Source organism: Equus asinus, chromosome 6 (genome assembly GCF_041296235.1).
Source record: "Equus asinus isolate D_3611 breed Donkey chromosome 6, EquAss-T2T_v2, whole genome shotgun sequence".
NCBI lineage: Eukaryota > Metazoa > Chordata > Mammalia > Perissodactyla > Equidae > Equus > Equus asinus.
Window position 1 is genome coordinate 67,170,416 of NC_091795.1, and position 24,411 is coordinate 67,194,826.

A 24,411-nucleotide genomic window follows, 5' to 3' on the forward strand; every position below is an offset into this window, starting at 1 on the left:
AAAATAGTAAGGCAATAAGTACTATTATGTAAATTCCTTTCCTTTTAATTGTCTTTCATATTATTGGGAACCAAAAGTCTTCTGGATTCTGCAAAGAGTAAACCTCATATTGGTTCAATACTAATACACGGAATTTCTCTGAATCTGGTATTAATATTGATAACACTAAAGAACACATGTAGACTATTTTTCATTTAGAAATTTAAGCAAGTAAATATTATATATCAAAATCCCACAAACTGCCTTTTCTCATCAGGTGCCATGTTCTTACCAAAGACTTGAAAGCCTAGTACACAGGTGTATGTCGTCCAATCGATGTCCTTACAATCCGATCGATTCCTAATTAGTTTGCAGCCACTTGGAATGTCCCCTTTAAATTTAGAAACAGGAAGTATAATCATAGTGCTTGTGTACAAATGCATTTGAAAGTGCATCTTGATTCAAACTAGCCACGTTTACTTGTATTTATAATCCATACACTGAAAAACATTAAGACACATTTAAAAGGGAAAAGAAAATGTTTACTTTAACAGGGTTTATAGAACTACAAACTGTTTCCCACTGAAGTTGTTCTTTTCTTTAAAAAGCATAAATGCCCATCCATTATACTCCTTCCTGCCTCCAGGAAAAGTTGTTAAATACAAAACATTCAGAGCAGCATCAATCTCCCTGAGTAATTTCTTACGACACATGTCTACACATTAAAATTAATTCATTACTTTCTTGGAGTAGTGAACCACATTTAAGATTCTCACTCCTTAGCTCACAGTAACAGACGCTTTGTCAGGTTAGAGGGGCCAGAATGCATTCTCTGCACAATTCAAATTCCGCGCAGCCTGTGCATTTGCGCCCTGACAGACATATCTCAGCCATACATGATCATTCATACTTACAGTACAATATCTCATAGTCTCCCGAGTTAGACATTATATACTTGTTGTCTGGGGACCAGTCAAGGTGTGTGATATAGCTGGAATGTCCCTAGGAAATAACAGATCAACTATTAGAAAGCTTTTAGAGTTTTGAGTGATAAACAGTTTAATAGTTAGCCAAAAGTGTTTTCCGAGTAGCCATTCACCTGGAATTCCTCAAGTACAGAGAGCAGTAACACAGCCTCTAGAGCTGAACAGGGCTCACAGCAGGGCTTTAGTTCTTTTTTACCTATCTTGTTGGAATTCAATGATGCAGGTATGTGAAGATGCCAGTGATACATGAAGAGTTCTGACAGAACTTTGCAACTAAAGAGATCTCACCACAGTGGAAACATTAAGCTGGCCTCTCCACCTAGATACCAACAACAAGCACCTACTGCCTGTGCAGACTTCCAAGAAAGACCTGTCTCTTAAACTTGTACCTTAAAGGACACTGCAGTGGATACAACTCAGGCCTTATTTCAAGTCACAGTGTCCCTATTAGAGTGACTTCATTTGTTGAGAATGAAGTATTGGTTCCAGGTTGTGTACAAAGAGTACAGTTTTCCTGGGCTGCTTCCTGAGTATCCATGGTACACCCTGGAGACTGAGGAATACGGCATATATACATAGCCACATGAGGTTTCCTGGGAAAACTCCTATTTCCAGAGAATATTCTGGGGGAAAAGTCACCCAACACTGCACTCCTTCACAACAGCTGGACCCAATACAATCATCTGATTCCTTAAAACATTCCTTAAACAGGAAGACAGTAATCTTCTTCTGCTTAAATTTTACTAACATTGGGAATTAAAACAAAAAAGCTATTAAATGCTGTATTTCGTTGGCTTAACATGTAAGCATTTGATGATTTCCAATAAACTATAAATAGATAAATCACACAGGTCTTATGGTTTACCAAAGTTGACAAATTCAAAATCACTTTTATCTCCTACAGTCTGGGGTAAAACACATTTCATTTCTATTGTACTTTTTGAATGACTAGTTTTCTGCTCACATGGTTTTATTTTTTGAGTCAAAGTACCTTAAGCATAGTTTTTAATGATTGACACAGAGTATTCTAATGATTCCAGTACCCTTCTGAAGTCTAACATGTCCTAAAACCTCTCTGGAGCTACGATCTCCACCACAGTGTTGCAGCAAATACACATAATTATATATTTAAATAAATTTAAATTATATGAAATTGAGAAATGTGAAGCTTCCTGAAATCACCAGAGATTAGGTGTATATTGGAAAACAGATCGGGAATCACTTGCTAGACAAACAGGAAACCTACCAATTTAACAAAAACTCAATTTTCAATGCCAGAAAGATGCATGTGTTTCTTGGATATTTTCTGAATATGGCAGGAGGATGGCATTCACAGTTCCTTTTCACAGTGCACATGGGTCTGATGCCTGGCCCTGGCATTTGGAGAGGCCACACTTCTAAGACAAGAAAACTGCTGCTACATGAATGATTTAACCAGATTAATCATGGCAAAGTCCTCCAAGAAGTACTCATCCTAATGCAGAAGTACTTACAAATCTTATCCGAATCTTTGTGAAAGTCTTTATTAGCACTACTTAGAAGAGCATCAGAAGCACTGTGTGTATGCATAATATTCATGTAACTCACATGTGTGGTGAACACAGAACATATTTAGAAGGTAAATCAATATAAAATATTCTCAAAAAGGATTCGAGTAGGAAAAGTCCCTAAATTTAGAAAAGACCTTGGGGAAGTTATCAATTCATATTGGAAAGCAAAGAGAATATTTTTTCCTTAGTATGGATTCCAATAAATAAGCAAAGAAAAGATTAAATGCAACTGTTAAGGGTCTATAATGTTACCCTCCCAGACACCATCTCAGAGTGTCCTTTCCACCCCCGCCCCCCCCAGGCCATGGAAGGTACACACACAGCCTGGGGGGAAAATACCCTCAAATATCACCCCAAGGGCACAGACACAATTGGGAGCAAAATCTAGCCTACTTCCTTGAAAAGAAACAGAAAGGTATTCTACGCTGGCACTTTCATTACTTCCATTAAGTAGCTGAATGGTGTAACACAACAATCACAAGTGACAGAGCCCATGACTACTATTCTGGAAAAATCAGAAAGAGTTTAGCTAAATCTTTGTCAGTTAAGTTACATGGAGGCTTGTCATCGATCTACATCAGTAGTTTGCAACCCTGGCTGTATATTAAAATTACCTGGGGAGTTTTTTAAAAAGTAACAAGTACCTAACTGTTTTCCTAAGTAGGTATTCAGGTGTCCCTTCACCATCTAGAGCAGTGCTGTCCAATGGAACTTTCTGCAGTGATGAAAATACGCTCTGCCCAGTCCAGTGCAGCAGCAACTGGACATGTGTGGCTTCCGAGTACTCGAGGTATGGATAGTGCTCCCAGGAACTGAATTGTATTTAATTTCATAAACAGAAAGTTGTGGTTAGCAGCTGCGATGCTGGATAACACAGGTACAGTCCATTTTTTCTCTACTGGTTTGAAATACCTTTTATTATCTAGTACATTTCCATATAAACAGAGATCTATTTCTGAACTCTCTTCTCTGTTCCATTAGTCTATCTGCCTATTTATTCTCAGCCAACTATGATAGTTTTGTGGTATGTGGAAAATTTCGGATGAACTTTAGAACCATTTTATCAAGCTCGTAAATATGTTGAAAATGTAAGACTGCATCAAATTTAGAGAATAATTTGCAGAGAAAAGATAATTTTATCAAGTCTTTTCATCTAGAAACACATTATATCTCTATGTTTTCACTTCTTCGTTTGTCTTCAGCTGTGTTTCATATAGCTTCCTGTGCTTTTCTGGCTAGGTTTATTCTCAAAGCATCTATAGCTTCTGTTGCTACTGCAAATAGGATTTTTTCCTCCATCACATTTTTGATGTGTTTTGTTGGTTTGAGGGAAAGCTGATCTTTAGAGTGTAGACTGTTACTTGCCTGTCCAATCCACATTCTCCCCTAGTGCCCAGCTAAAACACTGTGCTTCCCAACCTCTTTTGTAGCTAGGGGTGCCAGAAGTTACTGAGTGGGGCTTCCAGGAAAACTTTAAGAGAACCGACTTAGGAGGAAGAGTGTCTTCTTTCCCCTTGCTCTGATCCTGTCTTCCTGGAACTAGGGTGTGATGACTGGAGTTGCAGCAGCATCTTATTGAGGATGATGGAGTAGAAAGAAAGAAGGATCCTGAGTCCCTGATGACTTCTTTTAAATGAGAACATATCCCTCATTTGTTTAAGTCACCAGATAATGCAATATAATTCCTGTTACAGTAAGATTGAATCCTACTGCCATATTGAAATACTGCATTAGTTTCATGGCTTATTTTCTTGGAGATTTCTAGGTAGGCAGTTTGAAAGTCTTTTCCACTTCTCTTTTTGATATATATTTTCAATTACCAAAATCCTGGCAAAAGGAACCAGCACTTCTTGCCTATTCTAACAGACTTGTAATGCTTTTTAGTACATCACTGCAACTTCAATATAGTATATCTCCTGGGCTAAGATCTTTTGAATAGCAGTGTTAACAGGTACACAGGAATTTGAGTCTAACAGAAAGCCACTATGTTGGCAATCAGATGCAGAATAAAATAATCCCACTGCAAGTAGAATAGAAACTTTAGGTCAATCAGAACACAAACTCTTTCAAAGAAAATATACAACTGTGCATAATTTAAAAACTGTTTTTGAACTTTTTCACAGATTCATGTTAAATGCTGAAAAACACCCCCAGGTATAACGCAGGGCTCATCTTGTTACTGACAATAATGTTGCTGCTCCTGCTCATAACACCTAACACTTACTGAGTACCTTCTCTGAATAGGGCATTTGTTTAGGTGCTTTACATACATTATCAACTCCAAATCTCAGAGCTACCTTAATGCGGATGCCCACTTAGTAAGTGAAGAAGTTTAGGAGGTAGAGAGAGGTTAAGTAGCTTTTCTGAAGTCACATAACAAAGAATTGGTGGAGCTGGAGTTCAAACTCAGGTCAGATGATTCTGGACCAAGTTAAGCACAGCATTTAAATCACAACTATCTTTTACTCATTTCTGTAACACTGAAGATGAGTAGAAAGTAATTCAAAAGTAGCATTTTAAGAAAAGGAATCTATAAGTAATCAAGAACCTTTTTGGTACATTTTCAAAATAGCACAGGAAAAGCTGAGGTAAAGAAACACTGTACTGGAGCTGGCCCCATGTGGAGTGGTTAAGTTTGGCACTCCCCACTTTGGTAGCCCAGTGTTCATGGGTTTGGATCCTCGGCACAGACCTACACCACTCGTCAGCCATGCTGAGGGGGCAACCTACATATAAAATAGAGAAAGACTGGCAAAGATGCTAGCTCAGGTCTTTCAAGCAAAAAAAGAGGAAGACTGGCAGTGAATGTAAGGGCAAATCTTCTTCACTGAAAAAAAGAAACATTGTACTGAAAGCAAGAAAACTACATAAAACCTTGCAACACTCAGGCATCTCTGAGAAGGCAACCAGGAGTCTTCAAAATCTTTTTAACTATAAAATCCTTCTGTCATATTAAATTTTACTTGAGAAGCCCCGTATATAAAGCAAATAAAACCAGATCTATATCAGCACAGCCCCACCCCTAAATCCTAGGGCTGTGCAGGAGACAAGTTAGAGAGAGCTTCTGAATCTAAAGCCTTCTTATAAACTTTTCTATAGCAGCAGTAACAAAACCAAACTGCTTACACACTGAAGATATGATACAATTATGAACCCATGAATCCTAAAGGTCAGTCAAACCACTTTTTCTAATATTTACTAAACACTAAGAAGATGGAAGTTCTCATGAGAAGTAGCAGAAAGAAAAAAGGTTCTAAATTACATGATCTAATTAAGAGGCACAAAATGCCACAGATCAGGTCAAGCAGCCTTGGAGCGTGTGCTGGAGGGGGATTTGGAGAGCCCTATGCTGGCAGGAAGACAGCATGTTCCCAGGGGCAAACATGGGAAGCGAGGGGGCAGAGACAGGCCACAGAAGAGGAAATGAAAGGCTGCCAAGGATAGACAGTATAAGGGGCAACTCCACGCTACTTCTTTTCCCCTCGGTGCCTCAGCCGGCCCAGAGAGGTCACACTCATAAAGAGCAAATTTATTTCTTGTGCAATCACCGGGATTCCTTCAAAGAGATGGGCCAGGACCAGCCATGTGTTGTAAATAAACTTGAGATTTGTTTGTGAGGAGGTATCATTTGCCACATAAGAGCAAATACAAAAGCAGCTTCAGCAGAAAATATGTTCACTCACTCTTCTTAATATAGATCTTCGAGGCAGGCACATGTGAGCACTAATCTATAAGAAGCAGATACTGAGCAGTGCTCTATCATCTTATTATTACTGCTTTCATAGATAATGAGATTTACGTCTTTCTGTGGAATTCGTGATTGTCATATTGCTATTTTAAAAGGAATTTCTTAATGGCTATATTCTAGTAATATAATGAGTGATTAGTCTAAAATACAGGCAGACATACCAAGCTAGTTAATGTCCATGAGAAAAAAGGCTTCTTGCTGGTAGACTGGGCTATCTGCAGAAATAAGATGCAAATGAAGCATCTTACTCTCCCTTCTGTACTATTCCAAAATTAAGAAACTCCTTTAAAAGTTGGAATGTACTTATTTGATACTGTGCCTGTTTTTGCTTTGTTTCTACTCTGCCAAAAACTGCACAGCATTAGAACTAAATGCAAGGATTTGAAATGGAAGAGAAAAGGGAAGTGACAGGGTATGTGGAAAAAGATTATGCCAAAAGTGCTCTGAGCCAGGCTCTTCTAGCATGTTCTGAGGTTTTCCAGGGTTCTAAGGACTAAAGAGAGAGACATCAAAGTTTTAACTCAGTCTTTATCACCTTTGGAGACTATCTGGTTTATCCACATACTTACACTGTAAGGAACTGTACTGAGACTGGCTCGATCGGAGGAGTTAGAACATAAAACAAAGGATCATGATAAATGATGGTTGCTATGGTTGCTTCACTTTTCTCATTCATCAAATGAGGAAGTTGACTGGATAGATAATGCTCTCTTCTGCCCTTTATATGCTAAACATTTTATGATTCTAAATGAGATCAGACTTAATATTTTTAAAGAACACCTAGAAAAGGGGAGATACGATGAATCTCCAAATATATAGTTTATGCTAAGCTGTTTTTTTTTTAAAGATTCACACCTGAGTTAACATCTGTTGCCAATCATTATCTTGTTTTTTTCCTTCTTCTTCTCCCCAAAGCCCCCAGTACATGGTTGTATATTCTAGTTGTAGGTCCTCCCAGTTGTGCTATGTGGGATGCCGCCTCAGCATGCCTTGATGAGCGGTGCCATGTCCGCACCCAGAATCCGAACTGGTGAAACCCTGGGCTACCGAAGTAGAGTGCGTGAACTTAACCACTCAGCCACAGGGTCAGCCTCTATGCTAAGTTTTTTTAAACACTGAAATTTTAAGTGGATAAGGATAAACTTCAGGAAGATGAAGAAAGATATTTGGCATCAGTAGAAAATGGAAATAAGTTTTAGTGACTGGAAGAGCAAGTTTTGTGTGTTTATGGAAACTACAGTAGATGTCCCCCACGAAAACTTTAGAATTAACATAAAGCAGATCAAAGCAGAAAAAGGGAAAGAAGTAAGAGTCATAAAAGCTCCAAGGCCAGCAAGTCTAGAGTACAACCTGACTGCATGTAGGAATCTGTCCAAAGAGTTATTCAGATGGAAGTGCAGGTAGGGTGGTCAGCAAGAAAAAGGAGTCAAAAGGCAAATGTGGGTAGTAATGACCTGATGTCTAGGGTAGAGAACCTGAACCAAGACCAGTTCCAGCGGCAGCTACCGCCCTACTGTGGATGTAGGCACCAAGCTTGCTCACCTTCGGATTATACTCTGGTTTCACATGCACTTTTTTGCCTAAAGGGAAGTACTGGCTGGAGGATGCTCAAGTCCTGTTCCTTGGCATTTGTATACCTTACTTTAAATGAATAAACTGGTATACGCTGATTGTGAGCTGGTTTCCTGAGGCTTGCTTGTAGAGAGAAAAATTGGTTGGCCAGAGGAAACTAGGATTCAGTCCCTTACCAGTTACAGCTCTTGTTGTAAAGTGATATTTTATAAACCAGCTTCAGAGAACTTGGATGATGTAAGTCTATCTAAAATGGATCTTGTCCTGTTTCTTAGCTTATAAGACTGAGAGTAAGGCTTTGGCCCGTAACCACCTCATCACGCACACCAATTAGGGACTCATGCATCAGCCAGCTGCCTTCTACCAAGAAGTGCCCCTTTGTGTCCCTGGGTACCAGTCATCTCCTTAATGGGCATTTCCACATAAAGTGATGCCATGAAAAGGGACAGGCTCTAACTTCATGGTTACAATATATTACAGGGACATTTCTTAAAGTTCTAAGCCCAGTATGCTTTTGTAGCTACAGTGTCAATTAAATGTTGTCTAGTAACAGGAAAATATGGGAAATAAAACAGAAAAGAGCATTTGTATTTGAAACTCTTGAGAGTAGTTCCAGTTTCCACATTTTAACAAAGACCTACTCTTCACAAAAATCCTATAGAATAGGGGCTATTATAATCTTCAATTTTAAGATAATAAAATTAAGACTCAGAGGAGTTAATTAACTTTCCTAAAATTGCGAACTAGTAAGCGGCATAGCCAGCATTAGCCCAGTTTTTTCCATCCTATATCATAGCAGAAAACAGACAAAAGCAGTTACATGAGACTATAAGACCAGGTGGTAGAAGCAGACAGCAAGGAGAAGTGACAGCTGGAAGCAAAACACAAAACAGAAGGTAATTAGAAAAGGAGAGTAGTTGAGCCTTTCATTATAGACTCATATAGTACTAGAAACTTTAACAGTTCCTAAGGTTATCTCAAAATAATACTTTCAAATGCTCTAAAGATAAAGCTGCCTAATTAAAGATGGCCAAGTCTCACGCAATTGATAAACTTGCCATTTCTCAACACTTCCAAGGTCATTCTCGTTATCTAACGTCGCACATTGCCGTTTCCTTTCTGGCTCAGTTGTACTGTAAGAGCAGAGTACAATAATATATATGTTGAAAAATCTGAGGCATTATCGTACCCTGGAAAGTTTGCTCTACTAAGAGTTAGGAGAACAGGGTTCAGGTCCTGGATCTGCCACTATGGCACAATGCGACCAAGGACAAGTCTTTTATCTTCTCTGAAACTCAGTCTCTTCATCCCTAAAACAAAGACTGACCTAAGTAAGTGTTACAATGATGCCTGTAAAACTTTATTATTCTACAAGATTAAATTATATTTGGTATACTCTGTTTATTAAGATACGGACTTTTTAAAAAAATTGAGGTAAAAAATAAGAAAAATTTGGTGCCTGGGAGGATAATAAACTTAAGTAATCTGAAAATTCCTTTCAGTGAAACATTTCATTTGATCATGTTGTACAATGAGGCACTATTATACTATTCCATGTCACAAATACTAAGATGACAAATCGATTAAAAGATGGATTTAAATAAATTAATGGATAATGATAAATAATTTTTATCAAGGTGAACAGAAACATTTTGGACAAATTCTAAAACTTTGAGGTTGCTAGTACACCAGTTTTATGGGCTCGCTTTAGCATATGGTACAAAATATGTCCAAAAAGGGGCAAATAAACAAGTCTTTTCTTTGAATAGTAAATGGTCTGGGTTTTGCTTATGTATATGCTTCTAAAAACTAATTCTTTTATTTATTCCCCTAAAACTATTTTGTGATAAAGACTGTTAAAGGATCTGTGCCACCAATTCTCTAAGTGATCTGCTAGTCCCACATTAATTTCCTAACATACACCTCCAGCTACCTCATTTTCTACAAAAATCACATTTAACAAACACTAAGTACTTATTGTGTGCCAAGCACTATCCCAAGCATTTCATATGCATTAACTTGTTTTAATCCAGTGAAGTAGAAACTACAATTATCCTCATTTTACAGAAGAGAAAACTGAAGTAGAAGGTTTAAGTAACTTGCCCAAGGTCACACTAGCCTGTTAAGTGGTGAAACAAGAATTAAAATCCAGGTAATCCTCCCCTATGTCTGTGCCCCTAACCACTGTGCTACACTGCCTGCCTTTCTTGTCATGTCCTCAGCTTGAATGTGCACTTTTCGAGGACAAGGAACAAATCTTACATATATTCCCGGTGCCTACAACGTTTCTCTAGTTGGCAGAGCACCTGCCATAAGGTAAGCACTCAGCATGCCTACAGAACTGAACTGAATCTTCATCTTACACTGATAACCTAATCAATCAGAAATGGGCAACAAATTTAAGGAATTATGCTTCTGTTAATTCTCTTAATGCAGGCAAAACTCCATATAAGTTATTTTATTTTTAGTGGTAGAGAGATGACACAGGATGGGCAGGATCATGGGACATTGAGATTAAAAGTGAAATACCCTTTCCTTTCTGCCTCTCTCCATCTTCAAGAAGTGTTATTTCCTAAGAGTTTCCTATGGAAATATCTTCAAGTTAAGAAACTGCCTTAAAACTGGTCAGAGGGAGACAAACATTAACTCCCATCAAAAGGAGAAACCTTTCTAGAGTACACAAGGAACTACAACATTCTGCTGTCAGGTAATCTTAGTTTCCAAAGAGAGAGATTAAAGTTTAAAACAGCTAAGGAGAGACAACAATGGATACATCAATGGAAATATTTAACTCTCTTTTTAACAGAAGTAACATTTTCCAACAATTTTACAACTTAACCTATTTTACTTCACTACTTACAGTGCACTTTCCATATCTGCTATATTTTCTTCCATTTTCTGAGACTACATAGAGGTAAATAAAGTTGTCATGAGATCCTACAGCCAGGAGGGTGCCATCTAGAATGAAACAGGAAAAAGTGTTGACTAGAGAAATATACTGATAGATTTATTTATTGTTATTTTATTGGACTTATACCAAATGATATTTTACAAATATTGTTAAATCTCATCAGTTTAACTGTTATTTGGTGTTTAATGAATGAATCTTTCCATTACTAAGCACACTTGAAAAACAAGTGGTCCTCTGCTCCAGCACACAATCCTTTCTTGGATTCTAATAGGGGCCTTGGACTCTCCCCTCACTCTAGCCTCATCTCCTAGTTAGCTACAAACTGGCCCCAGGGAGGTTAACCTACTTTTATGGGTCTAAGTACACAGTATTCATACAACAAGCAGAGTGCACAATTGCTCATTTCAGCCGAGCACATATGATCTCTCCAGCTATAGGGCGGTTCTCTTGGGAAGGGACCATCTCTCTTCTTTTATGGTCTCCTCCATTGTACTTACCACGTAACAGATGGTCAATAAAGTCTACTAACTTGATCTTTGGATTTTAATTGCTACATTTGCAGTAGTTTTTTGTTACTATAGCACAAAAAAAAGCCAAACTGAAACAGAAAGCCTTTTCTGCTCCAAGGTAACTCTTGCCAGGCTTATAGCTTGAAACAAATACTTTTCCTTCCTTGTACAACTCAGAGAATAGTATTGTGTGCTTCCTTTGAAACAACTTAGAAGCAATCAAAAAGATCCTTTGGATCCCACACTAATCCAACAACTACTGAAATATATTTTCGAATATAAGCAAATATCACTCACACTAACTCCAGGGAAGAATGACGTGAATCAAAACCATATTAATAATGGAAAAAGGGAATTGGAATCTTACGAAACTTAACACTGTGAATAAAATACAAAGAATTATTCAAATAAGGCTAAACAAATTTATCAAATTCTTATAATGAGTTGCTAAGTATTTTATCTAATTAACAAACCAGCCATTACTGTGTAACCAGTAACAACATAATTAACTTTTTAAAAACTTGAAGGGCCTATAAAACTTGTGTCTTTTGAATATTACTATAATTTTATATTCTCTCATATACAAAGAAAAGGTTGCTAAATAGCTGCAACATTCAACCTAATACCTATTCAAAATTCTAAGTATGTGTAGTTCCAAAAAAATGGGATTTGATTGCACTGTATTCTGCTTTCAATTGCAAATGCAGTTGTAACAGTTTGTTTTAAATTTATGTTTGCTTGATGATTTAGAATGTTGTTTAACTTTAGCGGATCTTTTGCGGTTTCCTGCAGCAGAATTTAATCTGATGTTGGGGGAATCATATTCAATATTTAACAACGCTAGAGCGTAGAGAAAAAAGTAGTCAGCTTTACTGGAAGTGAAAAGACACAATTACAGAGAAATACTGGGAATGTCAGGATCGGGGGTAAATCTGCCTACCTACTGAGTAGCGCATCACAGAGAGCTGTTCGTTCCCGTCTGTGTGGATAGAAACTAGATCTCTGGTTTCTGCATCCAGAACAAACCACCTGTTAAGTAAAAATCAAAATCTTCTTCAGATATTTTTAGCATTTATAGAAAAAAAAAAGATTGCTTTTTCTCTTTAATTTTAAGAAATTTTAATAATTCTCTTAAGTATGACATGTTCCTTTCTTCTAATGAACAATGAATTCATTTTGCAAAATGTTGCTAGATAGAATATAAATATACTTATATGGGCCAAGGCATGTCCTCATTTCACTTTAGGTATTCACTGAATGCCAACTGTGTCTCTTTGCTAGGCACTGTCTAAACAGAAAATAAGATGACAGGATCAGTGTTCTTGAAGATTACACTAGAGCTGAGGAAAAAGAAATGAGCCCACTGAAACAAAGAACAATTGAGGGCCAATCTCAGTGATGGTAACTATGTATAACAGAGGAACTCAGAAGGAAAATGAATGATGACGGAGAGAGAAAAACCTCTAGAGAGGATGCAGGTTATGGGTTCAACTGAACAGTGAGGAAAATAAGTACAAGGAGTTCAGGCAGGAGGAGTGACTGCTGAACAGCTATGGAAGTGTTGAGAAACATGAATAGTATGAAGGCGGAAGGGAAAGGCAAGGGGCCATTCATTTGGTGTGATTTCAAGGGAACTAGCAGGCAGCATTCTGCCTCTCCAATACCTCCAACACTCCCACAGGGAAGCTCTAAATTCTTTGAAAGACAGTTTTTCATTCACATTTATAGGAAAAGTCAAAATGTAAAAGCCTACTGAGAGGTAAAACAATGACTTAAATTCAACTACATAATAAATTATCAGATCTCTTTCTAAGAGCATTTTGAAGGAAGGGATGGTCCTTCAGAAGAGCATGGTGAGATGTGGTGTACAAAGCAAAGACTGGGAACTAAGGCCAGACGACTAAAGGCTGAGTAAGTGAGAGGAGGGCAGGTCAGAGACAGCATGCATAGCTGGTTGGAGGAGTTCAGACTTAAGCAGTGCCTGGCTCAGATCAGGCACTAAATAAATATTTGTAGAATGAATAAGTGAACAAATATAAATTAAGTCTTGAACATTACAAAATTAAGTCGTGAACCTTACAAAAGCAAAGTTTACTTAGCAAGAATTACTTACTAGTAGTGCAGTATTCAGGAAGAAATGGTTAGGGTGGGGGGAGGGAATGGGACAAGACTAGGAAAAAAAACACACTGTCTTAATCTCATGTAACTGAATCAGACAACAAGAGCAGCAAGTTTTGTTTTTAATTATTCATATGGGAAAACTTTCACTACTAAAATAAGCCAATAACAGGAATCATAATGACAGTTCCTTTTAATTATGAAGCATTATAACTAATATCTGGAAAGAGACCATTTCCCCTTCAGATTAAAAGAAATATTATTTAGGAGAGAGGAAAGGGCTTGAAAGAATTTTTTTAAAAAAAGAATGTTTAGTGATGTTGCTTAATATGCATTAATGTATTCAAAGTAGAAGATGAAAGACTAAAAGATCCCAACTCTTTACCTATCACTGGAATCCCTCTCTAATTAAACATGTTCATAAATGAATTTTAGTAACTTGTGAGCTATGGGTTGAAACTTCTGGGTGGTTAACCTAATTAATAAATTCTGTCTTCTACTCAGGTAAGAGAAATAGTTTCTATTTGTGAATACTTGAGTTTAAAGGTCAATCAGCAAGAAACTGGCACTCTGAAGCCCTATGCTGCATGTTTACTGATAATTTCCACTTAGAAAGGTACATAAGAAACATACTTTATTGCAAGTGGACAGTACCCATAGACCACTGGTTTCTTCTAAGAATGTGATTCATTAATCAATTTTCATGGCTACCACTGTGAAACTTCTCTAAGCCAAGAAATGCCAAAGCTGATGCCAAGTAAAGTGCCTTTTCAGAGTAAGGGAACTAAATATTCCAACTCAGGCTGAACAGACACACCTAAAGAACAATGAGATACAGTGCCACTCTGTAGGTATAAAGTTTTAAGTTTTTAATGAGTTCATGGAAGCTTTACTATACTTTCTTAGGCATTTGAAAATTATCAATTTTCATTTTGGAGAAGCCCTGATACTGTTTTAAGACTGTTTTCCAAGTGTATTTAATCTTCCCAGGAAAATCGCAAACAATTTTATCTTTTGGAAACTCCCTTAAAAAGTAATAAAAAATCCAGAACGTCTGTTAGTATAACATGTAGAAATCTAAAACTGAGTCATTTACTGGTTAGAGATGGTAGCAATCAAAAAAGGAAAAAAAAAAAAAAAACCCTGCCTACTTTTTCTATTTAATTACTTATCAGAGAATAATTCTACTTTTGGTAATTTTTAGTACTAATTAAATAACTCTGTTATTAAAAGCATACGATTTCCTTATGGACCCCAGCAATAATTTTAAAGCTCCCATCCTTTTCATTGCATGAATTATGTTCTACGTTCAATAAACACTTTGGGCTCAGGACCTGTGTCCCTAACAAAGGTATGGAGAGAACAACAAATCCTCTAGCAGAGGGAATTTTCTAGAAATAAGTTTTCCGTGTGTTGAACTGTATTCTTATTCCAGGCTTAGAGTAAATACATTAGAACTAAGTTTCTGCTTTGAGGTAATCTGGAACCATTATGGGGCTCTATAGACCTAAAGGACCTAATTAATGGATCTTCCTAAATGTAATTGCTCAGTATCAGAGATGGGAAATCTTTGGCCATATATTTAAAATAATCTGACTTGTAAGTCAAGTACTAGAACATAGTACCCTCTATCTTGATGACTTTTTCAAAAGACAATATGTTGATTTCTTTAGTAGCAAAAAAGAATTGTAAGATTTTAGAGCTGGAAAGTACCATACTTCTAACTCCCTAAATGAATATATATCTGTTTATGAGTTAAAATATATTCATCATAATATAAAGTGTGTACTCTGGGTGGCAGGTTTGTAACTGCCCTCCACCCCTTCCTTCTTTATGATCTTCTAACTTATAAGAATAAGAATGTGGCTTTTACAATCAGAAAAAGGTAAAGCCAAAAACACGAGGAAGAAAAGCCTAATTCTACCCTCTCATTTTACAAATAAGAACAGTGAAATCCTATGATGTCAAAACACCTGACCAGTCATCAACCAACTAGTTAGTGGCAGAACCAGGACAGAGCTTCTGACCCTTGTGCTTTTCACTGTATCACCCCAGGGGAGGGCGTGATCCCATGGAGAGTGCTCTTTAAGATACACTTGCATTTAGGGATTCAGAGAAGAAAAGAGTCAGCAAAGGAGGCAGAATAGGAGTTTATAATCTAACTGGGGAGACAGAATGAGTTCATAAAGTGGTAAATAGTTCAAAGTAATGTGAATTATACAAGTAATAAGGATTATGAAGTTTCAGAGCAGCGAGTGATCACTGAGGATGTGGGTGGTCTAGGATTTCATCACATCAAATATGGCAAGGATAGGTGGGACATAAATAGGTGTAAAGTAGTTGATAAGAAATTACAAAAAGGGCTTGGGTGTATATAAAGGACAACAACTTGACCAGTCTGGCTGGAGAAGTGAGGGAAATATTTTTAATGGGCTTTAAAGGCCAGGCTAAACAAGTTTGGATTCCACTGTTTAGGAACGTTCTAGTCCAGTTGGCTCCTATTTGCTACATTTGCTCAATCCATTCCTCCTGGCTGATATGAGCTCCCAACTCTCCACTGCCTCTTCAAGATCCAAGAACTCCTTCAAGGCAGGACCAATTTCACCTCCTCTGTGAAGCATTCCCTGACCACTCAGGGTCATAGTAATTTCTCCGTTGATCTCCAAGAATTACTGCCTGTTTATTCAAGTAATACTAAACTACCAATATGATATGTTCTTTATCTTTTTACGTGTTATCTAATTAGGTTATAATCTACTTCGAGTAGGGACCATGTCTCATATTTCTTTGTGCCACTCACTGCATCTAGTACAGTGCTTTACAAGTTGTAGGAGCTCAATAAACATTTGAAGAGTAACTCAGAACTGGAGTTATAACAAGGCAGAACTCAGGCAGATTCACGCTGATGGAGTTCAAAGACACTTTGCACCCTGGGAAATGAGCTCTGAGTACCCACGGGCCAAGTTAAGTAACACCAAATCACACAGGGAAAAAGCTATTCTTTTCTAATTAGAACTTTTCTCTTTTAATTATGGAAAGAAGTAAGTCTGAGCTTGTGGTAATATGTCTTTGACATCTCCCTTTTGAGCAGAAAGAGCATTTCTTATGCTCAGAACCTTTACAGTCAACACTATCTGGCTAGAATTTGGTGAGAGCACTTTAGCTACATGGCTGCTTGCCAAGGTTACAGTCACTATCAAAACTTATGAGTTGAGCCAGATCACTTAAGTCTCTCCAGGTCTAGTGTTCTGTGTTTCCATGTCAAAAACTAAGTTAAATTCTTTACCTACTCACTCACCAGGCTCATTTTCCCAGCTTGCTTCCTTGTCAAAGCTGTCACTATCACCGTAGACCAGAAACTCTGGGGTCTTCTTTGAAGTTAGCTCTCTCAGTCTGCCCACTCTCTTTTCATCCCTATATGTTATATCTAGTATGTTCTATATCCTGACTCAATTCTACGGATTTTTCTTTGAAACAATTTCCAGTTTTAACCTATGCTTTTTACTCTCCCTATCATCACTTCAAGTCTACCGATTTCTCTAATTCTGGGTGTGTCACCTCCATTTACCAGCCTATAAAATTAGTGTGGCAAAAACTCCTTCCTTAAATACTGTATGTTGGCTTGAACATTGGACTGGGTCCAACCAAGACCAGAGTAAAGTTTTGTGTAAACTGCTTGGAGAATTTCCTCTGAGCTGATATAGACTTGATATCCTGATGGGATGGTAAATATATCTGTGGTTTCTCTGAGGTCTAGAAGTGGTATAAAGATTAAGTGCCTTTTCAGAAACTTGTTTAAAAAAACAGGATGGGGAAGGATGATTAATTGGCATCCTGGGAAAATCAAGTAGAATGTATTTTTACCAATAATTCAGAGATTACAACTTTCAAATTCCTAACGCTTCAGGTTCACATATATTGTGAGCTTTATGAAGAACTTTAAATCCCAACAAGAAACCTAAATTTTTAAAAATGAGAGAATGTTATATTTGAAAATCATGTGTGATATGCCTAAGTATAATTTATTAACTGAATGTTTTATAGTCATTGGTCCAATAAATCTAAGATTTTGGTAATGAGTAAAAATTTGATTAACTGATTAAAAATTACTAATATATACTAATTTGTATCCATTTTATGCTTTAAATCTTCATTTCAGTTTTGGAGATATCAGCTGTATTAAAGTCCTTAGTGCCATTATTACCCTGATACCAAAACCAGACAAAGGCATCACAAGACAACTATAAACCAATGTCCCTTATGAATATAGATGCAAAAATCTTCAACAAAATAGTAACAAACTGAATCCAGCAACATATAAAAAGAATATAAACCATGACCAGGTAAGATTTATCTCAAGAACACAAGGTTGATTTAACATACGAAAATCAATTAACATACTACTCCATATTAATAAAGGACAAAAACCATGTTATCTCCATAGATCAGAAAAGGCATCCGATAAAATCCATCGCCCTTTCATGATTAAAAATTCTCAACAAACTAAGAATAGGAGGAAAATTCTTCAACATGACAAAGGGCATCAACGAAAAACTCAGAACTAACATTATACTTAATGGTAAAAGGCTGAATGCTTTCTCTGCAAGATAGAGAACAAGATAAGGATGACCACTCTCACCATTTCCATTCAGTATCATACTAGAGGTTCTGGTCAGGGCAATTAGGCAAGAAAAAGAATAAGCATTCAGATTGGAAAGGAAGAAAACTATTTTTATCTGCAGATTACATCATCTTGTATGTAGAAAATCCTAAGGAATCTACCAAAAAAACTATTAGAACTAAGAAATAAATTCAGCAAAGTTGCAGGATACAAGATCAATATACAAAAAGTAGTTGTATCTATATATACTAGCTATTAATATTCTGAAAATGAAATTGAGAAAACAATTTAATTTAAAATAACATCAAGAGAATGAATAACTTGGGTATAAATTTAACAAATGTGCAAATCTGTACCCCCAAAACTAAAAACACTTTTGGAAGAAACTGAAGAAGATCTAAATAAATGGAACATCTCCTATTTATAAACTGGAAGACTTAACATTGGTAAGATAGTGACATTCCCCAAATTGATTCATAAAGAAAAAAAATCCGGGGGCCGGCCTGGTGGTACAGTGGTTAAGTTCGCACATTCCGCTTCTCAGTGGCCTGGGGTTTGCAGGTTCGGATCCCAGGTGCGGACATGGCACTGCTTGGCACACCATGCTGTGGTAGGCATCCCACATGTAAAGTTGAGGAAGATGGGCACGGATGTTAGCTCAGGGCCAGGCTTCCTCAGCAAAAAGAAAAAAAGAGGACTGGCAGTAGTTAGCTCAGGGCTAATCTTCCTCAAAAAAAAAAAGAAAGAAAGAAAGAAATCCTATCAAAATGCCAGTTGGCTTCTTTGTAGAAATTGACAAGATCATCAAGGGATCCTGAATAGCCAAAACAACCTTGAGAAAGAACAAAGTTGGAGGGCTCACATTTCTCAATATCAAAACTTGATGCAAAGCAACAATAATCAAGACAGTGTGGTACTGGCATAAAGATGGATATATATCTATCAATGGAATAGAATTGAGAGCCCAGGCAGACAACCCATATATTTACAGTCAATTGTTTGACAAGGGTGTCAATATCGGGGAAAGAACAGGCTTTTCAACAAATGGTGCTATAACAACTGGATATCCACATGCAAAAGAATGAAGTTGCATATCTACCTTATACTATATACAAAGATTAACTCATGAGTCAGAGACCTAAAGGTAAGAGCTAAAACTGTAAAATTCTTAGAAGAAAACATAGGACTAAATCCTTATGACCAAGAAACATGAGAAAGAATAGATAAACTGGATTATATAAAAATTTAAAACTTTTGTGCCACAAATGTTACCATCAAGAAAGTGACAGACAACTCTTGGAATGAGAGAAAATACTTGCGAATCATATATTGATAAGGTACTGTTATCCAGAATATATAAAGAATTCTTACAACTCAACAATAAAACGACAAACCAATTCAAAGATGGGCACAGGACTTGAATAGCGTTTCTCTAAAGATGCTATTCAAGTGGCCAATAAGCACATGAAAAAGATACCCAACATCACCACCATCAAAGAAATGCAAATCAAAACCACAATGAAAAAGCACTTCACACCCACTAGGATGGCTGTTATCAAAATACAGACAATGACAAGTGTTGGTGAGGATGTGGAGAAAGTGGAACCCTCATACTTCGCTGGTGGAATATAAAATGGCATAGCTGTTGTGGAAAACAGTTCGGTAGTTCCTCAAAATGTTAAACATAGAGTTATCACATGATGCAGCATGTATACTCCTTGGTATATATGCAACAGAATTCAAAAACATATGTCCACATAAAAACTTGTGAATAAATGTTCACAGCAGCATTATTCATAGTAGCCAAAAAGTGGAAATCACTCACACGTCCATCAACTGATGAAGCAGGTATATGTATACAAAGGAATATTATTTGGCCACAAAAGGAATGAAATACTTAGATATGCTGTACAACATGGAACCTTGAAAACATTATGTTAAGTGAAAGCAGCTAATCACAAAAGATCACACACTATATGATTCTATTTATATGAAATGTCCAGAATAGGCAAACCTACAGTAGAGACAGAAGGTAGATCAGTTGCCTAAGGCTGGGAGGCGGTGGGCAGGGTAATGGGGAGTGACTGCTAATGGGTACAGGATTTCTTTTTGGATTAATGAAAATGTTCTAAAATTAGTTTGTGACGATGGTTGTACAACCCTGTGAACTTACTAGAAACTACTGAACTGTGTATTTTAAATGGATGGATTATATCTCAATAAAGCTGTTAAAAAGAATCCGCACTATGTGAGGATTAGCATGTTAAGAAAGTACTATGCCCACTTAGGGCTATGCATTTAATTTTTTCCCTTAGACATTATATTAGTAATACATTCTTCAAAATGTAATTTTAGGGGCCAGCCTGGTGGCACAGCGGTTAAGTGTGTACGTTCCACTTCTCGGCGGTCCAGGGTTCGCCGGTTCAGATCCCGGGTGTGGACATGGCACCGCTTGGCATGCCATGCTGTGGTAGGCGTACCACATATAAAGTAGAAGAAGATGGGCACGGATGTTAGCTCAGGGCCAGTCTTCCTCAGCAAAAAGAGGAGCACTGGCAGTAGTTAGCTCAGAGCTAATCTTCCTCAAAAAAAAAAAAGGATAAAAAATGATAATTTTATTTATCACTGTGATAATTTATTCACACTTGTGCTTACTTCCTGATTATAAGAAGTAGAAAATTTCTAGATATGGACATGAAGACATCTTTAAACATTCTGCTAGTCACCTTTTCTGGATCATGGACAATTTGGACACGTACTGCATATAGTTAAAAAAAAAAAACTTCCTTGTCCTGAGTGTGACTTTTTTCAAGCTTAGCGTCAGTGATAATAATCTGAATGGCTACATTGAGGAATTTTCAGTTTTAGACATCATAGGCAGGTATTCACAGATCTGTGTAAAAAATAATAAATGAGAAAGTTCTCTAAGAATCAACAGAATCTAATCAGATGTGAAACTAAAGACAGGAATTATGTATAGAATGAACACTGATAACTACATCTCCTGTAGATTCTAAATAACGCCCAACTCCACACCACAAAGGACTGACTGCCAGCACTTTTCATCTAGTAATCACATCACTCTCATTTATATGGTGTTTTCTAGTCACAACTCCCAGAGGAACCAACTGGTTTAACTTTATTTAGCTTAAGTCACTTAAATTAAGTGACTTTTCATTTTAAGCTTGTTAATGATGACCTCACAGCCACATAAACGTTAGAAAGTAATTTCAGTGAATTTAAATCAGATCAGTTTTTCCTTAAAAACTGGGGCTCTGTATACATGTGTCTATATTGTATACACACATACACTCCTCCATCCAAGCAAGTGGTGCATCTTAATGATTTAAACACCTCTAACCCTTACATTCCACTCAGTGTTTAATTCCTTTGTTATATACCACAATAAATGCTGTTAAAATATGTCAGCCAGTGGTTTAACCTTCGGCGATAAACTTTCCTTACAATATTTTCAAGTAATGCTACAAACACCATAATGACATCTCAAAAAGTACTGGTGGAGTAGTGGAAAGAGACAAGCTTGGGAGCCATAGAGAACCCGAGTTCAAATCTTGACTCAATCACAAGTGACTGAAACTCTACAGGTCTTGGTTTCCTGTCTGTGCAATGGAGATATTAATAAATATTTTCTTGTGCTCTTGTGAAGATTTAAAGTAATAATAAAGAGAATTTAGTACAAGGTCTGTCATCAGATACTGAATAAATGGTGGCTCTTACTCTTATTATTTCATTGACTTTAGCATTTGTGATATCTTTTCAGCTGCACAAAAAACAGATCTGAAGTGAACTCCTTTGTCGTTTTCTGCAAACCAGTACTATAACTCAGGTTGTTTCTTATGTGCTCTAATTTTTTCAGTAAAACAGAAAATAATTTCCTCCAAATCCTACAAAATGATCTGCCATTTGCCTGTCTATTTAGTGCAAGTCTCAGTAATAATCTATTACTGACAGGTATTTTTTTGGGAAACCCGAGATAATAAAGCCACCTATATTTGTAAGTTATCACCAATTACTCTCCCAAGCAGCCTAATTCTAAAATTCAGTTATTTCAGAACCACTCAAATAGCATCTCTAGTTACATACCCACATTTCAAGGTTTACTTTAAAGACATGTTTTTCCATGATTCTGAAAGATTTTGTAGCACTATTTATGAAAAGGAATTTGAATGCTTTGAGTTTCCAGAGGTGTTAATTTGCATCCAAGAGCCAGAGGGAAAACTTGCTACAAAAAAAACCTCTAAATGATTAAATGAACTGGCTCATTTGAAACATTTGTCATATAAACAAAAATATTTACATAAGTGTATTTACAATAGTTTCACCTCATTAGAAATCAGCATTCCACATTTTCTACGGGTTTAACTTTTAGAAATTGACTTCATATTTTTCTTCTGCCTCTTTAAAAAATAAGTTAAGGGGCTGCCATGTGGCAGAGTGGTTAAGTTCACACGCTCCACTTCAGTGGCCCAGGGTTTCACCGGGTTGGATCCTGGGCTGGACCCAGCACCTGCTCATCAGGCCATGCTGAGGTGGTGTCCCACATAGCAGAACCAGAAGGACCTATAACTAGACACACAACTATGTACTGGGGGGCTTTGGAGAGAAAATGACAGAAACAACAACAAAAAAGAAGACTGGCAACAGATGTTAGCTCAGGTGCCAATCTTTAAGAAAAAAAAGAAATTAAGTTATTTGTGATGAGGGCTACTTACTAGTAGAGGCAATAGAAGGCACCCAATTAAAAATATGCAGATAATAAATATATGTTACTCAAAAATCTTGGGAAGGCACTATACAAGCAATTAATGACAATTTCAGGAAATATACCTTTATTATCTACCTGTGTAACATTCAAAAAGACAGGATGACAAAAGCTATAGCACAAATAACTTATAAAAGCTCAACTGCATTATTTCAGCTTCAATTCTCTTCCCTAAAAGAATAAGGAGAGAAATTTTCTGGTAACAGAGAAAATTTCACAAGGGAGGGTCAAGTCTGCTGATTCATCACGCTCTCAATGAAGCCTATCCTGACCACCCTATTTATCATTTTGCAACTGCACCCCCTGCCAATCCCTCTTCCTGTGCTCAACCCTCCCTCACCCATGGCTCTCAACATTTTCTAACTTAATTAGAATAATGTTTATTTTTCATTCTGCCTCCAGCACCCACACACTAAAATGTGGGCTCCACAAGGGCATGGATTTTGTTTTGCACTCGGATGTAGCCTGAATGCCCACAATTGTCTGACAAATGGTAGGTGCGCAATAAATAATCACTGAATGAGTAAACAAACAGAGAAGAGCAACAAGCATATTAGTGTGCCACTTAAAAGAATAATTCTCCAGATCAGATTGAGAACATTCCTGAATAACAGTTAAACACCCCACCACTTCAGATTACTCAGCTCACATTTCCCTTAAAGACCCTACCTGCCTGAGTGCGTTCCTATGGCCACCACTGTGCCACTTGGATGAAAATCTGCACAGTGTCCTGGTTCCTAGAAGAGAGACAGACAGCTGTTGGGGAGTACACGAGAAAGTCTCCCTAGATCTATGGGAATAGTGGCAAAAACATATTTGAAAATAACATGTTTCATACAAACATGGAATTCCAATCAACTTTATTATAACCAATGGGAAACACCACATGGACATGAGAGGAAAAGGAATTTCAGAGCAGGAAGGGGATATGCTGGCAGAGTGGTGAGGGGAAAGGACAACCAGCTCGTGGCTAGGCAGTGGAACAATAATAAGGATACTAACAAACATTTGTACAGTTCTTCAGAGTCTGCAAAGAACGTGCATACATTTTTTGGGCTAGAAAAGGTGGATATCTGGGTGGAGTAGGGAGAAAATACAGTAAGAGACCAACTCAAAAAGAAGACAGTAGAGTCTGTTAGTGAGCAGCACTTACTGAAACCAACTGCACCACCACCAGAGGCCCAAACATTTCCCTAACAATTGATGCTCCATAAATATGTGAAATCTTTTTTGATTTTTACTACTAAAACTGACAGAAAAATTGAGAGTTTGCCCTGCTACCTTGCTTCTTTAGAGTGGGTTCATATTATACTTTGTGAGTAAACAGTCTCCCCTCCCCGCACCCTCTTTACTAAACTATGTAAATACACTTGGTTTTAACCAATGCTGAGTCCTTTTTCCTTTGCTACTCCCAACTGCCAGTTTAGGGAGTTTCTGTGGGGAGATTATAATCACATTTTGCTTTACTTACATCTACAAGCCTTGTCCATTCCAGCCTGTGTTCCACTGAGTTCCACATGCACACCTGTCTGTCCTGAGCACATGTCAGGAGCAAATCTTTGAAAGGATGTGTGGCAAGACCCCAAAGCTCATCTGTATGACCCTGAAAATAAAATACAACCATTTTTCTAAGA

At 37.3% G+C, this 24,411-nt stretch overlaps 1 protein-coding gene across 4 annotated transcripts in view; it reads right to left on the reverse strand.

The window, feature by feature from the left end:
* Window positions 1-24,411, reverse strand: part of EML4 (EMAP like 4) — a 157,018-nt gene that overhangs the window by 6,516 nt on the left and 126,091 nt on the right. For all 4 annotated transcript variants that reach the window (XM_070512181.1, XM_070512180.1, XM_070512178.1 and 1 more), the window contains 6 exons: window positions 24,249-24,380; window positions 23,447-23,514; window positions 12,196-12,284; window positions 10,696-10,793; window positions 894-981; window positions 272-370 (listed from right to left, as the gene is read on the reverse strand). In XM_070512181.1, the coding sequence (XP_070368282.1) occupies window positions 272-370; window positions 894-981; window positions 10,696-10,793; window positions 12,196-12,284; window positions 23,447-23,514; window positions 24,249-24,380 (574 nt within the window). The remainder of the gene's footprint in view (window positions 1-271; window positions 371-893; window positions 982-10,695; window positions 10,794-12,195; window positions 12,285-23,446; window positions 23,515-24,248; window positions 24,381-24,411) is intronic.